The sequence below is a fragment of the Catharus ustulatus genome, chromosome 18 (assembly GCF_009819885.2).
Source record: "Catharus ustulatus isolate bCatUst1 chromosome 18, bCatUst1.pri.v2, whole genome shotgun sequence".
NCBI lineage: Eukaryota > Metazoa > Chordata > Aves > Passeriformes > Turdidae > Catharus > Catharus ustulatus.
In genome coordinates this window covers 5,714,508-5,727,338 of record NC_046238.1, presented here as the reverse complement: position 1 = coordinate 5,727,338, position 12,831 = coordinate 5,714,508, and the positions used below count along the sequence as shown (strand labels likewise).

General features: G+C 39.0%; 1 protein-coding gene across 1 annotated transcript in view; it reads left to right on the top strand.

The window, feature by feature from the left end:
- GALNT9 (polypeptide N-acetylgalactosaminyltransferase 9) overlaps positions 1–10,827 on the top strand; it is a 130,004-nt gene extending 119,177 nt beyond the window's left edge. The window contains exons 9-11 of the mRNA XM_033075631.2: positions 248–343; positions 6,598–6,765; positions 7,490–10,827. Coding sequence (XP_032931522.1) covers positions 248–343; positions 6,598–6,765; positions 7,490–7,636 — 411 coding nt within the window. The 3' untranslated portion in view covers positions 7,637–10,827. The remainder of the gene's footprint in view (positions 1–247; positions 344–6,597; positions 6,766–7,489) is intronic.
- Positions 10,828–12,831: the final 2,004 nt, after the last annotated feature.

The following is a 12,831-nucleotide window of genomic DNA, read 5'->3' as shown; positions in this document are numbered from 1 at the left end:
GTAATTGCCAAAAATGTAACTCTGCCCCAAGGTGTGTAAAGACAGCAGGTTGTCCAAATAATGTCTTTTCCTGGAGCAGATTCACTGCTGGCACCCTGTCATAGCTGAGGGAGAAGCATGAGTCTCTCAGAGAGCAGATTTACATAGTACCTGTTTCAGCAGCTGCAGCACAGCTGAGATTCAGGTGGACTGGACTAAAATAGGGACTAATTTCCAACTGAACTGTTTTATTCTGATCTGGTTCTAGGTACGGAACAGCAAAGCCAGCGGCTACTGCCTGGACCAGGGGGCTGAAGAGGATGACAAAGCCATCCTTTATCCATGCCATGGAATGTCCTCCCAGGTAAATGGGGAAATCCCATTAGTGAGAAACCTTGAACTTGGAGACTATTCAGAGGAAACAAAGAGTGAATGGATGTATCTGGGTTGAGTTTGGCAGTGTAATTCCTGAGCTGCAAAGGCAAATGTCTGGCTTTACTCCACTATTGTTGGGTGCCTTTTCCAAGGCTGTCCAGCATGTGAATCTATATTTTGCAGTTGCCAGTTAGGAAAACAGAAGAATCACATTACTTTGTTTAAATACCAGAGATCCACTGAAGATTAATTAATTTAGGTAGTCTGTGTGAGGGAGCAGTTCTTGTTATGACATGACTTATTCATGGTGCCTCTTTAATTTAACTGTTCCTTGGTCCAGGCTCCTGGGCAGAAATTATTTATCAAGCTGCTGATTTGATTCCCTGAGTAGGCAAAAAGTTAAGCACATATTTAACATCAACTTCAAAGGGAATTAAGAATATCCTATAAGTTAAGACTTTTCTAAATTAGAATTTTTTTTTTTTTGGTCAGTCCCTGTGCATATTATTATTTTCTTACAGATGTCTGGAGATTTTTAAATGACATTTCTTCCTTCCATGCTCATAGTGATTTTACTTATACAAGTTGGATATTATTTAAATCCAGGACTTGAGCTTCTTCTGAAATGCAGTTTTAGTTTCTTTCAAAGTAGCATGTGAATCAAAACTATGTTAATGAACATTCTCATGTGTAAACAAACTCTGACCTTATCAGGCTTAACAATTATCCGAGGTTCAGTCATACATATATTGATTGGGAGTCCTGGCTCGTGCGTCACCACGGAGGCAAAGTGAGACACACAGTAATTCCTGCTGGCACAATGTCCACCTTTGGCAGGATCATTATGGACTATTTGACTGACACTCTCCTAGTAGAAGTGGAAGGAGCAGCCTTTGAATAAGGTAACAAAATAGCATTGCTTAATTAGATGTAAATTAGCTCCTCAAGAAGACTCTCGTTAGAGATGTCAAGGCGCTCAGAGAGAGTTCAGTCTCCTGCTCCATTCTAATCTGAACAGAAAGTTGCAAATTTAAGTCCTTCCAGAAAGCCCCTTAGCAACATCTAATCTCTATCAGTGCGTTAGCACTTAGAGGAGTAATGAAATAAATGGTTCTGACTGTAATTTATTTTGCAGTTTAAGTCCTTAACCTACTTGTTTGCCTCCATGATTCCTGTTTCACAAAGCAGGCTTTGACTTCAGGAAGAAAATAGATGAGGGCATAAGTTATAGTGATTTTTTTTTTCCATTTCCCTTTAAAACAAGCAAACAAACCAACAAAAAACAGGAAAAGAGTTTTAATTCTTCAAGAAGCACCAAGTGAAGACAGAGGTGATGTTTTATCTAAGTTGAGTATTTCACAGACAAGCATGGGTTGGAGCCACTCAAATGCAGCCAAGTTAATTAATGATTACACAGCTGGAAAACTTCTATCATCTCACCACAATTTACAAAATTAATTCAGTGTGAGAACCACAGCTGCACAAACGCTAATCAAGGATATTCAAGCACATAGCATGAAAGGTGTTGACAGCAAGCGTTTTAATATATTAAATAAACATTTTTAAAGCCCCTCTTCTAATCAGCCTGGGTGAGCATAGTTGTCTGCTGCATTTAGCTTTCCATTTCTGACATTTTTCATCTCAAGCATAGGACATAAAATACCCCTACTGAGCTGAGATTTGGGTTATTTATACATGCCTATTGAATATAAATTAATATAAATACAGAACTCACTTTCCCCAGCTGGGTTATCACTGGTGTTCACATGTCCTGCCAATGTGAAAGCCTCTCCCTGCTCAGCTACAGCCTTGTTTGTTTTTCATACTCTTCAATTCTGACAAGCAGATTACCAGTGATTTTAGTGTACACATGGCTCCACTGAAACCCACCCAAGTTAGGCATGTGTTTAAAGAAACCTGAGTTAGGAACAAGATTTCTATGATAAAATGTTCTTTATGTCTTACTCTCCTGTTTTTTGCTGTCCTGCATTAGAGTGGCAAAATAAACCCACTCTGCTGTGACTGCTCCCTGAACAAAATGCCTTTGCTTATGTGCATTTTCAAGATCAGTTTTCACCATGATAAATCATGTCTTTGTAATGACATCAGGTTTTAAATTTCTTTATTTAAGCAGGGACAAGCTCTTTTATGGATGCTCTGGAATGTGTTTAGCCTGAGTTTACATCAATTTATTTTAATGAGTTTGACTTGAGCTAAGTCATTGTAAGCTAACAGCTAAGAATATCCAGACAGGGTTTTGCATCAGACTGAATCGATTTCAAAACCTGTTTTACTGAAAAGTAGTGTCCCTTTTATATGTGTTCATTGGATCTGAAGTTTGACTATCATGGCTTTGAGGAAAAAACTGCAAATACTGCTGGGAGAAACAGTACAGGGCTACAGAAGATTTGTAAATAAAGGAATATGTTGGGAGTTTCAAACTGCTCTGCCTCTGTGTGTGGAGACTGTTGTACCATCAGCTGCAAAGCCCAGTGGTTCTATACACTTTTGGTGTAAAATAAATTTTTAAAAAATAAATTTAAAAAGGTGGGGTAGTGAGGACAGATACAACACTCCCAAAAGCAGAATGTGTTGTTCTGGAAGCTTCATAGAATGGTTACAGGACCTGCAGGTTTTGAACTATCTGAGAGCACTTGCACAGCCCCAGTGGAAAATTCACTGTCTCAGAGCCTGTCTTGAATGCCGTGATGTGGAGCTGATTATACGGTATGTGAAAGAGAGAGAACTTAATGAAATGACACTTTGGGATAGAAGGGCCATGGAGAACATCCTCCTTCTCCACCCTCCTCCCCTCCCTTTCAGAGCAGAGCGAGGGGAGGCACTGCAGCTGGGAAAGGGAGACCTCCCTCTGCATTGAGCACCAGCAGAAGGAGGGAGAGCTGTGTGCTCGGATTGCAGCTACACAAACAGACGGAATGAGAGGAGATGAAAGCTCTGCTTAAACTGTTGCTAGAGGGCAGATATGGAGCGTGTTGCTGGGTAGGGCTGTGCCTGCCCAGATCTGTGTGCAGGGCAGCAGGGTGGATGAACAGGTGGTTTCTCTGCTCGCAGGAAGCAATGGGTGGGATTGTGGCACAAACATGGGAGTTTGATAACTTGTGATCTGTTTGCCTTGAGGGGACAGGTATTCTGGACATGGAGGGTTTTGGGATTCCTGCAGCACTCGTTGTTTCAGTCCCTGTGTCAGCTGACAGCTTGCCTTAACTGCAGGACTGAAGAACCATTAAAGATTTCCTTTTGCCTGGAGAACAAGAGTGAGAGGTTCAATTTAATGTGGAAAGCTACCAGGTCCAGTAACTGTTTCCTACAAACAATTACCTGTAATCATTTGGAGCTTTTTTCACTTGACTGGAAATTAGCAGTAGTGGATATTTCTGAAGTCAAATCCTCCAGTTTAAAGCTGCCATTTTCTTACCACATTAATATTCCTGGAGGATCACATTCCATAGTCAGCAGCACTGACTATTCTTGATCCAGGTGTGGTGGCATTCAGAAACAACCTTTGACATCTTTTGCATTCTGCTCAGATTTCTGAATGTTGAAGAGAAAACTATCCTATCTTACATCAGTACAGCAGATGGCATCAGGATTAAATCTCGAGTATTTAATAGAGCACTTAGCTTCAGTGTCATTGGAGTCCTTCAGCTCTTCCCAGATAAAAAGCTGAGTGAAGGTCCATCCCCACGTGATGTATAAAAGTGTGCCTCTGTTCTGCAGCTTGCAGTTTGGAGTGTGTGGATATCTAAGGATCTCAGCCCATCGAAACCTGCACAGATTTTTAAAATTAATAATATTTAATATTTCATAATAAAGAGGACTTTGTCATTAGATTTTGGCTGGTTGGCACTGAGAATGGATTTGACATGATGTATCATGCCCACAGTCCTAACACAAATTCAGGGAGTATTTCTTTGTGGATATGTTAGTGACACTTAAGATGAAGTTTGAACCCAGGAGGTCTAGGTTTAATTGGCTGTATCTCAGTTCTTGCTTTCTAGCCTGTAGTAATAAGCAACTTTTTTTAAATACTTATTTTATTTTCACACGTTATGTTATCTCTAGGAAGTTAAGACAGGAATTCTTTGGAGGCAGATTTTATTAATCATATTGTAGTTTCTTGAACCTTAATTCCTGGTCTGATTTTGCAGAAGTAGGCTCTACAGCTTTCCTATGTAATAAGGTCTGAACTGAGATAATTCTTTGTGAGTGTTTTTTTTTTTTAGAATTCTGTCATATTATGGAATAAGCCTAAGCTTTCATGACTGTTGGAATAGCCATAAAAACTGGACAGAAAGTTCAGATTCAGGAAATTAAGCCCATGTTGTTCCATTTGTCTCAAGATTGTACAGATAAGAGTTTCCTGCACCAATCCATCCCTGACCCTGTTGAGCTGTAACACAAACTGCCACTTTCAATACTGCAGATAGTTTAGAATAGAGTTAATGGATCTTCCACTTGTAAAGCCTAAGCAGGACTGGTACTTTCTGCTTTGACAGGCTGCTCTATAACAAAGTGCATGGCCACTGTGATGCAGAGCACATGTAGCTCTGGTTACTGAGATTCTGATAGCAAAGAATGTTTTAGACCATTTTAATACGAGTACAGAAAATGCTGCTCGTCTCAAAAGGGAAAATCAATCCTATCCTACAGAGCAGACAGCTCATTATAAACAGTGCCTCTGATTATTTACATAAGGCAAAGCCAACAAGCTTGTGGGGTGCTGTTTTGGGACTACAGAGAGATAATAAAGACTACAAGATGAATACATTTTCTGGTCAGTGTTTCAGCCATACCCACAGTTCATTTGAACTCTGCTGAAAACCCATTAAATAGAAGTGGGAAATATACAGTCAGGTTTTATTTTAAAAAGGAAAAAATTTTTAAAAGGGAGAAAATGTTGTATTTGATTTGTAATTTTTTTCCCATCTCCTTTTTATGTGAAAAAACAAAGTTAACTTGTCTTACCTTGCAGTGCCTTCATATTTTGAATTATTTTGCTTGCTTGAGCTTATTTTACATATGTCCCTCCTAACCTGAGAGTGGAAAAAAACCCCAAAAGGGTCTTGATTTAGTGTGTACAGACTGTGCCATGACAAAGGCACCATTCATACCCAGAGCATCCTCGTGTGGTTATCTCTCTGCTCTCTCTGATGTAGGCTCTCTTCTACCTCTGTGCTCTGAACAGAAGTGGCAGGTGGGAAAATGAACACATACTATGTCAAAGAGCATCTGGTCTGGGAGCAAGTAGACCATGCTCTTTTTACCACCAGCAAGAAATGATTATTCACAGCATGATTCTTCTGAGGTTAATAAGGATGGTAGTAGAAAGCCAGCCTCTAATTTGAGTTTTTTTGATTGACTCTTAATGATATCTCACACACTGGTCAGTGGCATCCAATAAATGCCAGGCACTTCTGACCTTCCTTCCCATTCTTGTTAAGCAATTTCAGCCATATAGCAGCAATAGGTCCAGACAGGCAGTGAATTTCCTGGGTGGTAATTGCATTTATTGGTGGCTCAGATCCTCACCCTGCAGCATCCAGACTCACTGCACACAAGCCACGTAGCTGACTCCACTCTGCAGTCTTTTGGCACCTGGGTGTTGCACTTCCAGAGTAAGAAGGGCAAAATATTATGCTGGTTTAATGACTCTGGGTTTAAGCACAGAAGTGAGAAGTAGATAAGTCTGATTTGATGTATTGGCCTGCTGCCAAATTAGCATCGTGCATTTTTGCTTTAATGTGCTTTTACACAAAACTGAAATACCAGAGTGTCATTCTTATTATGTAGGCCTGAAGCATATGTTAGCAAATTTGCTGCCATTTCCTTCATGTGTTTTTTTTTCCTCTCATATTTTTGGATACTGCTTGCATGGTTGGATTTTTTCAGTAATGTTTATTTACAAAAACTAATTAGACTTGTTGCTATCAATAGCCTCTAACAGAGCTCTTAAGAACAAACTGCACGACAAAAATTGACATTGTGTCCTTGTTAAATCAACTCCTGCTGAGTGGGCACGATTTACATATTGATTACTTCACTTCCTTGATTGCCCTTTTCGCAGGGAAATAGTGGGTGGGGAGTGATGGGGAGCAGAGGTGTGGGAGGAGGGAATGCCGTGTTCTAGGTTTTACCAACATTCCCAAGATTTGCCCTTGAGCAAAGTGTGCCAGACAGCACAAGGGGCTCCTCAGCAGCTCAGAACTCTCCTTTCTCTCCCAGCTTGTCCGCTACAGCTCGGAAGGTGTCCTGCAGCTGGGGCCACTGGGCTCCACCGCCTTCCTGCCCGACTCCAAATGCCTGGTGGACGATGGCAAGGGCAGGACACCCACCCTCAAGAAGTGTGAAGACGTCCTGAGGCCAGCACAGAGGTTCTGGGATTTCACACAGGTGAAAAAGAACAGCTCAGCAAGCCTTGAAGAGAGAAATTGGAGAGGAGTGATGCTCTAGACAGTATTTAATGGAAAATAAGAAGATTTTTGGGAGGCTATGCTAGGAATTCCCCCCAGTACTTTTTAGAAATGTCAGATATGTATTCCATAGATCATATGCTACCCAGGAATATTCTTTCATTGTTACTGGAAATTTTTGGGTATGCTTTCTAGAAATTTTTTGTTATCCTGCCTTGGAATATTCTCAATTTCTGTCCTGATTGTCAAGAACATGCTTGTAATTGTTTACTGTCCAGGAGTTTTTACATCTAGAACTTTCCCAGAATTTTTCTAGCACCTTTATAGGCATTTTTTTAAGATCTTCAGATCATTTTTAAGACTTTCAAAAGCATTATTACAATCTCTGGTATTTCCTATTTCTTGGGCTCTGTAGGGATTCACTAGTGCTTTTTAGAGATTTTCTAGTGATTTGAGGGGATTTTCCCAGCAATTCCTAAATGTACAATTATCAAGGAACTGTTTTCGTACTTTTTATGTATTTGCTAGCTTTTCCTAAGAATTTCTAGCACTTTCTGGGACATTTATCACTTGAGATATACAGAAATGCATTTTATAATGTTTTTCAAAGATTTACAGATCTGTTTTTTCTAGTCTGTTCACCTTTTCTGTTCCTCCCTCTAATCCTTTTTCTTTTCCCTTCTTTTTTTATTATTTTTTCCCAGAATGGTCCAATCATCAGCAGAGACACTGGCCGCTGTCTAGAAGTGGAAATGTCAAAGGATGCAAATTTTGGGCTCAGATTAGTTGTACAGAGGTGCTCTGGGCAGAAATGGATGATTAGAAACTGGATCAAACACGGTCGGCACTGACTGGGGCTGAGCTGCCTCTCCTGCTGGTGTCCATTGCTCAGTGTGCCATATCTCGTGAGGCATTTGTCTTAAAGCAAATTAGTTTGAACAGTTCTTGGCTCTCAAGAGTCCTCCATAGTTGGGCATTCCAAGGAAAGAAAGAAGAAAAAGGAAAGCAGACACACACATGCCCTGTTTGACTCTTCCTTGCTCCAGCAGATGATGTGGGGAAGCTTAACGAGAGTTTTCTGTTGATTTTGGAAATCTTGTGAAGACCAGAACACAACAGGAAAGTGGATTCCTTAAGCTCTCCTAGAGGAATTGACAGACAGATCTTTCAAAGGAGACATCCCAATACTGCCTCATAAAGAGAGTTCTCTGATGGGTAGCTTTTTAGCTTTAAGTTTTGGACTGGTGCACAACTCCTATGGTGAATAATTACGTGCCTTTTTTATTGTACTTCATATAAAAGAGGACTGGAAAAATCCTACCTTCTCAGCATGTCTGGTTCATTGTACTAAACAAGAAGATCTGTAAATAACACTGGAAATATAATATATGATACATTTCAAGGTTGATTGTTTAGGAGTCTCTGTTTCTGGAAAGAGACTGTTCTGCAAATGTTTACAGGTGGTTCTCAACCTTCAGGCTGCTGGAAAGCAGCATTTTAGAGACCTCTTCTAGTTAGACACAGGTAAATGTTAAATAGGTAAAATAGTCACATGCTCTGTTATATTGCCACATTTTACATTTGTTGGCTGTAGAGGCATCACAGTTTAGCACTTGGATATTTGGCTCTTCTGAGGCAGTAAATGTCCTGGTGGATGGATGGATAGATGGATGGATTTCAGGAGGCCTCAGCTGGCCCCAAAGCCCTGAGTGTATGTGGGTCCCTGTCACTGTTGTGTTGTTCCAGAGACTGCCTGGAACAAGAATACTCCTTATTCTGGAAATAAATTGACTGGCTTAGGTGCCATCTGTGGAGCTTAAAAACTTGGATCTTCCATTTTGTTTCCCATCCTGTGAAAATGTCAAATGTGAGCAAATATGCTTTGTGAGCACTGTCTAGACAAATTTCCTGAACAAACCAACAGAGTCTTTTCAGCATTTGAAAAACAAACACAAGCCTAATGACAAGAAGGCAAATTAGAGCAAGAGGTAGGGAGCATATATAAATACTGTTACTCTGAAATATAAATATTTTACTGTAGCTGACCCAATGGCAGCATTTTTGTGAACCTGAATTTAATAAGGTATCCAGTGGTTCATGCAGGATCAGTGCATATGGACAGAGCAGTGACAAGGTCTTATCCAAAAGGCTGTCAAAATTGATGACCACTGTCATCAGCAGATTTTGGATGTGAGTCCATGGCACACAGCTTTTCTGTGCAGAAGATGTCAGTCATACTGAAGGAGAGACACAGGTGGCATCTGTTAATTTCACTGTTTAATATTTTATAGTTATTTTTTTTTAAATTTTGTTTTGTTTTACTGAGCCAGGAAAATAGGTAATTGCAGTCATTGTGATACCATGAATCTTGGTGATCTGTTCCTTGAATAACTTTTGCCATTCCTATTTCAAGGCATGCTGAACAAAATAGAGTGGAAACAAAGTTAATTTTTCAAGGGCATGATATGTAATAAAATATTTACTTTTAACATGCAAAATCCATCAGTTCTTGTCAACTTTTGGTTAGTATCTGGAAAGCATATCACTATATTTTGCCCCAATTTTATTCTTGAAATAGACTGTGCAAGATGCATTACAAAGCCAATTTTCCTGGAGTTTATTTGTGGCTAATTGCTGATCTTTATTCATGTCTCATGGACCAGGTTACACATGAATGTAAAGAAAAGAATGATTCTGGGTGAGAGTCTAGACATAAAAATGCTTAAAATTCTGTGTTTATGGTAAGTTGTACACAACCTTTTGAACAGTGTAATAAGATCTGCAGGGAGAATAGCATCTTTAATAAATCAAGCAATACTGTATAAAATCATGGACAATCTCAGTATTCAAGCCTTCCTGCAGGTCCAAAACAGGTAGGAGACTTCAGGCTAAATATAGATTGGAAACAGCTGCCCTGCATTTAACTTCCTTATGTTAAGCTATCAGACAATTTAAAATTATATTTACCATCTATGCAGCAGATGTTGAAGGCTTTGTACAGGAGTGAGTTTGTGAGTTTTCATCTTCTCTCCAAATACAATTTCCACCTTTTAAAATGTATGAAAGCTGTATTCTTCTTTTGTTTGCTCTGATGGAGTTTTACTCCTTGAGGGAGGTGAGAAGGCAAAAGAAGGAAAAGATGGTTTTGCCAGGTGAGTTTTTGGAGGAGTAACAGATCATTCACACTCATTTTTAGTCTTTTCACTGAGTAAGTGCTAACTATTTTATATGAACATGGCAGGAAGTGGAAATTAATTATATATCAGTGTGACTAGTAAATACCTATTAGAGTATAAAATTACAGTACTGAACAGAAGCAAATATGCCATGTGCTTTCTTTTTCCCTTTTATTTTTCCTTGTCTTGATTTGGCAATCTACACTTGATCCTTGGTTAGCAGTGGGGCATCAAGCCTTTCAAACCTTGGGTAAATGAAAAAGAAAAGCTGAATATTTAGAGGAATACCAGGGTTTAAATCTTCTCTCCTAAAAGGAGTCTTGCATGGGCAGTTTAGGAGCTTTGAAGCTGAGAGGACCAGATAGATCTGTGTTTACTGGCAGAGATTTCAAGGGAGATTTCAGACCTTCACTCTGACACCACCATGGTGAAAGAGAATTGGTTGTGTGGGAATTTTGCCCCTCAGTGCTCAGTGCAGAGCATTTGACTGTGGCCACACTGTCTGAGAGTGGTCAGTCCTGGCAGGTTTGAGTGCCAAGAACCAGACTTAGGGTATAAGAAGGAAAACAGGTTTTTGTGGTAGATAAATGGCTCTGAGATTTACATAATTATAGAAAAGAAATCAAATAACTCTTAAAAGGTGGAGTTGGTATTTTATGTGATTGTCATTTTTTTAAGACTTGCTGGAACAATTTCTTATATTTGCAAAACACATCTGTTGGATTAATTTTACTTTATTCCTTATCTGTATGAACCACTGCTTTGGCTGTGGTACTAACATGGTGACTCTGCATGTGAGAGGGTCTTAAATATTCTCTCATCAAAGGAATAATAATAAAAAAAGCCTTGAGTATTATCTGTTTTAACCAAAGTCTATGGTTCTTTTGTCACTATTTCACCCCTTACTATAATCTGAGATCTTGCTTAATGGTGTTGAAATTTTCAGTCTTGTTTCCCACAGTGCAGCATTCTAGATCTCATGAAAAGTATTCAATGTAGTGTAATATGCCTTGTGGAGAAAATTCAGATCAAAGTCTTTCTATGCAATTTTGTTCAATTTAAGGGATTATGGAGCTAAATATTAGGTCACAGGACAAAAGAATAGAAGGTAAGAAAGACCAGCACACTGGTAAGAAAGTCTGGCTCACTGTTGTCAAAGGCATGCCAGGAAATAATATACTTTTTTAAGCGTGTCAGGGTCCCTAAAAATTAGCTTGAATCCTAAGGGAATAAAAAGTCCTTTCTTTTTTGAGAGCTACAAACTATTTTCCAAGCTGAATTTAATTTTGCTTTGGTTGAATCTACTCCTCATGCAGAACTGTCCTCTAGCCTTACTGGCCTGCTGGTTCCTGAGGCATGCTAAGCTCCAGTGGGAAGGAATCAAGAGAAAAGTTGATGCTTTGGAAGGACCCACTGGATTCCCTTGCAATCATAGAAGAACTCTATTGTGCTCACCCACTAGAACTCTTCAGGGCTGTTTCACATGCTAAAAACCAAACTCAGGTTCCACAGAAGTGATCTAAGACCAAAATATGGGAACAACAGATCTTCATATGTATTTTGATAGTGTTGAAGTATTTGTCTCAGTTGAATGAATAACTTGGGGCTCAATGTGTCTGAAGATAAAGACTTCATGGTCCTTCATTTTTATTCATTTTCATCACCCTGTTCCTTTATAAAAGCTGTGATCTAGTAGATGAAAACCTCACTTGCCATGTGACAAGGGGTGTAATCTATCTGACACAGGAAAGCTGCAATTTTAAGTACTTAAGTCAAAGCTAATAAGATTTAATGAAATAGCAGCAGTCCTAATCTGTTCTTTAGATCAATTACACAGCATGTAATTCCTTCAGTATCCAGTGTTCATTTGAAATGGTTCATTACCAGCCATACTAAAGTGCATTATGGCCTGTTTCAGGATCCAGGGAGTTGGGCTATAAGAAGAACTACAATAGAAATTGTAGTTCAGAGGGAGTTTAGCATATCATTATTCAGTTAGGGCACAAATACCTTTGTTATTGCATCAGAGACTTTGGGAAGAAGAACAACCACCAGAATTCACTCGATTGAAGGTGTTTCTAACAATGATGTTCTATTTTTGCCTGCTGCTATTTTGGCTGCCTGCTTCTTAGTGCTGATCAAAGTCAATGGTAGAGGTCATACCACAGATAAAAGATGGTATTGCAAATTAGAAAATCCAGCTAACAGGCTGGACAGAAACCAAGGAATTATCAGGTCTCCAAATGTCTCTAGATCTAGATGCCACCACAGTAAAGTTAGTACCCAAAAATTCTCTTTGGAAAGAATCCCAAACTACAGTGACCTCTTCAGTACATTATAAAGGATTTCAGAATGGCTTCATAAAATACAATGACTTACATGTAACTAAAAGGTATTGAGTTCAGGGCTTGTCCTAAATAATAACAATGGGGTTTGACCAAGAATTCTTACCAATATCCAATGAAATAATATATGGCAACCTGATTTTGGAAAACAATTTCTGAATCAAGAATGTCTTCATAGACATGTAGAAGCATTGATTACTTTCCATAGTATTAGTGTTTCCTATTGGCCATCAACAAGTGTTGTGCAGCTTTCAAATTCTTTGTAATGTTTAATTTAAAAAAAATGCAGCCACTAGAATGCAAGTTGTGACTGCAATTTTTTTTTTTTATTATGTGGCACATCATCAAATCAATTTGTATTCACACTGAAAAAGTTAATAAATTACTATGCATTTTACTGCTGACATGAGCTGCATGTTTTATCATTGTACATTTGAACACACGTATTAAAATTCAAAGATTCACACAAAGGATAACTAGAATAGCAAAGCATATGGTCGTTTTAAAATTTAAATTGCACATATT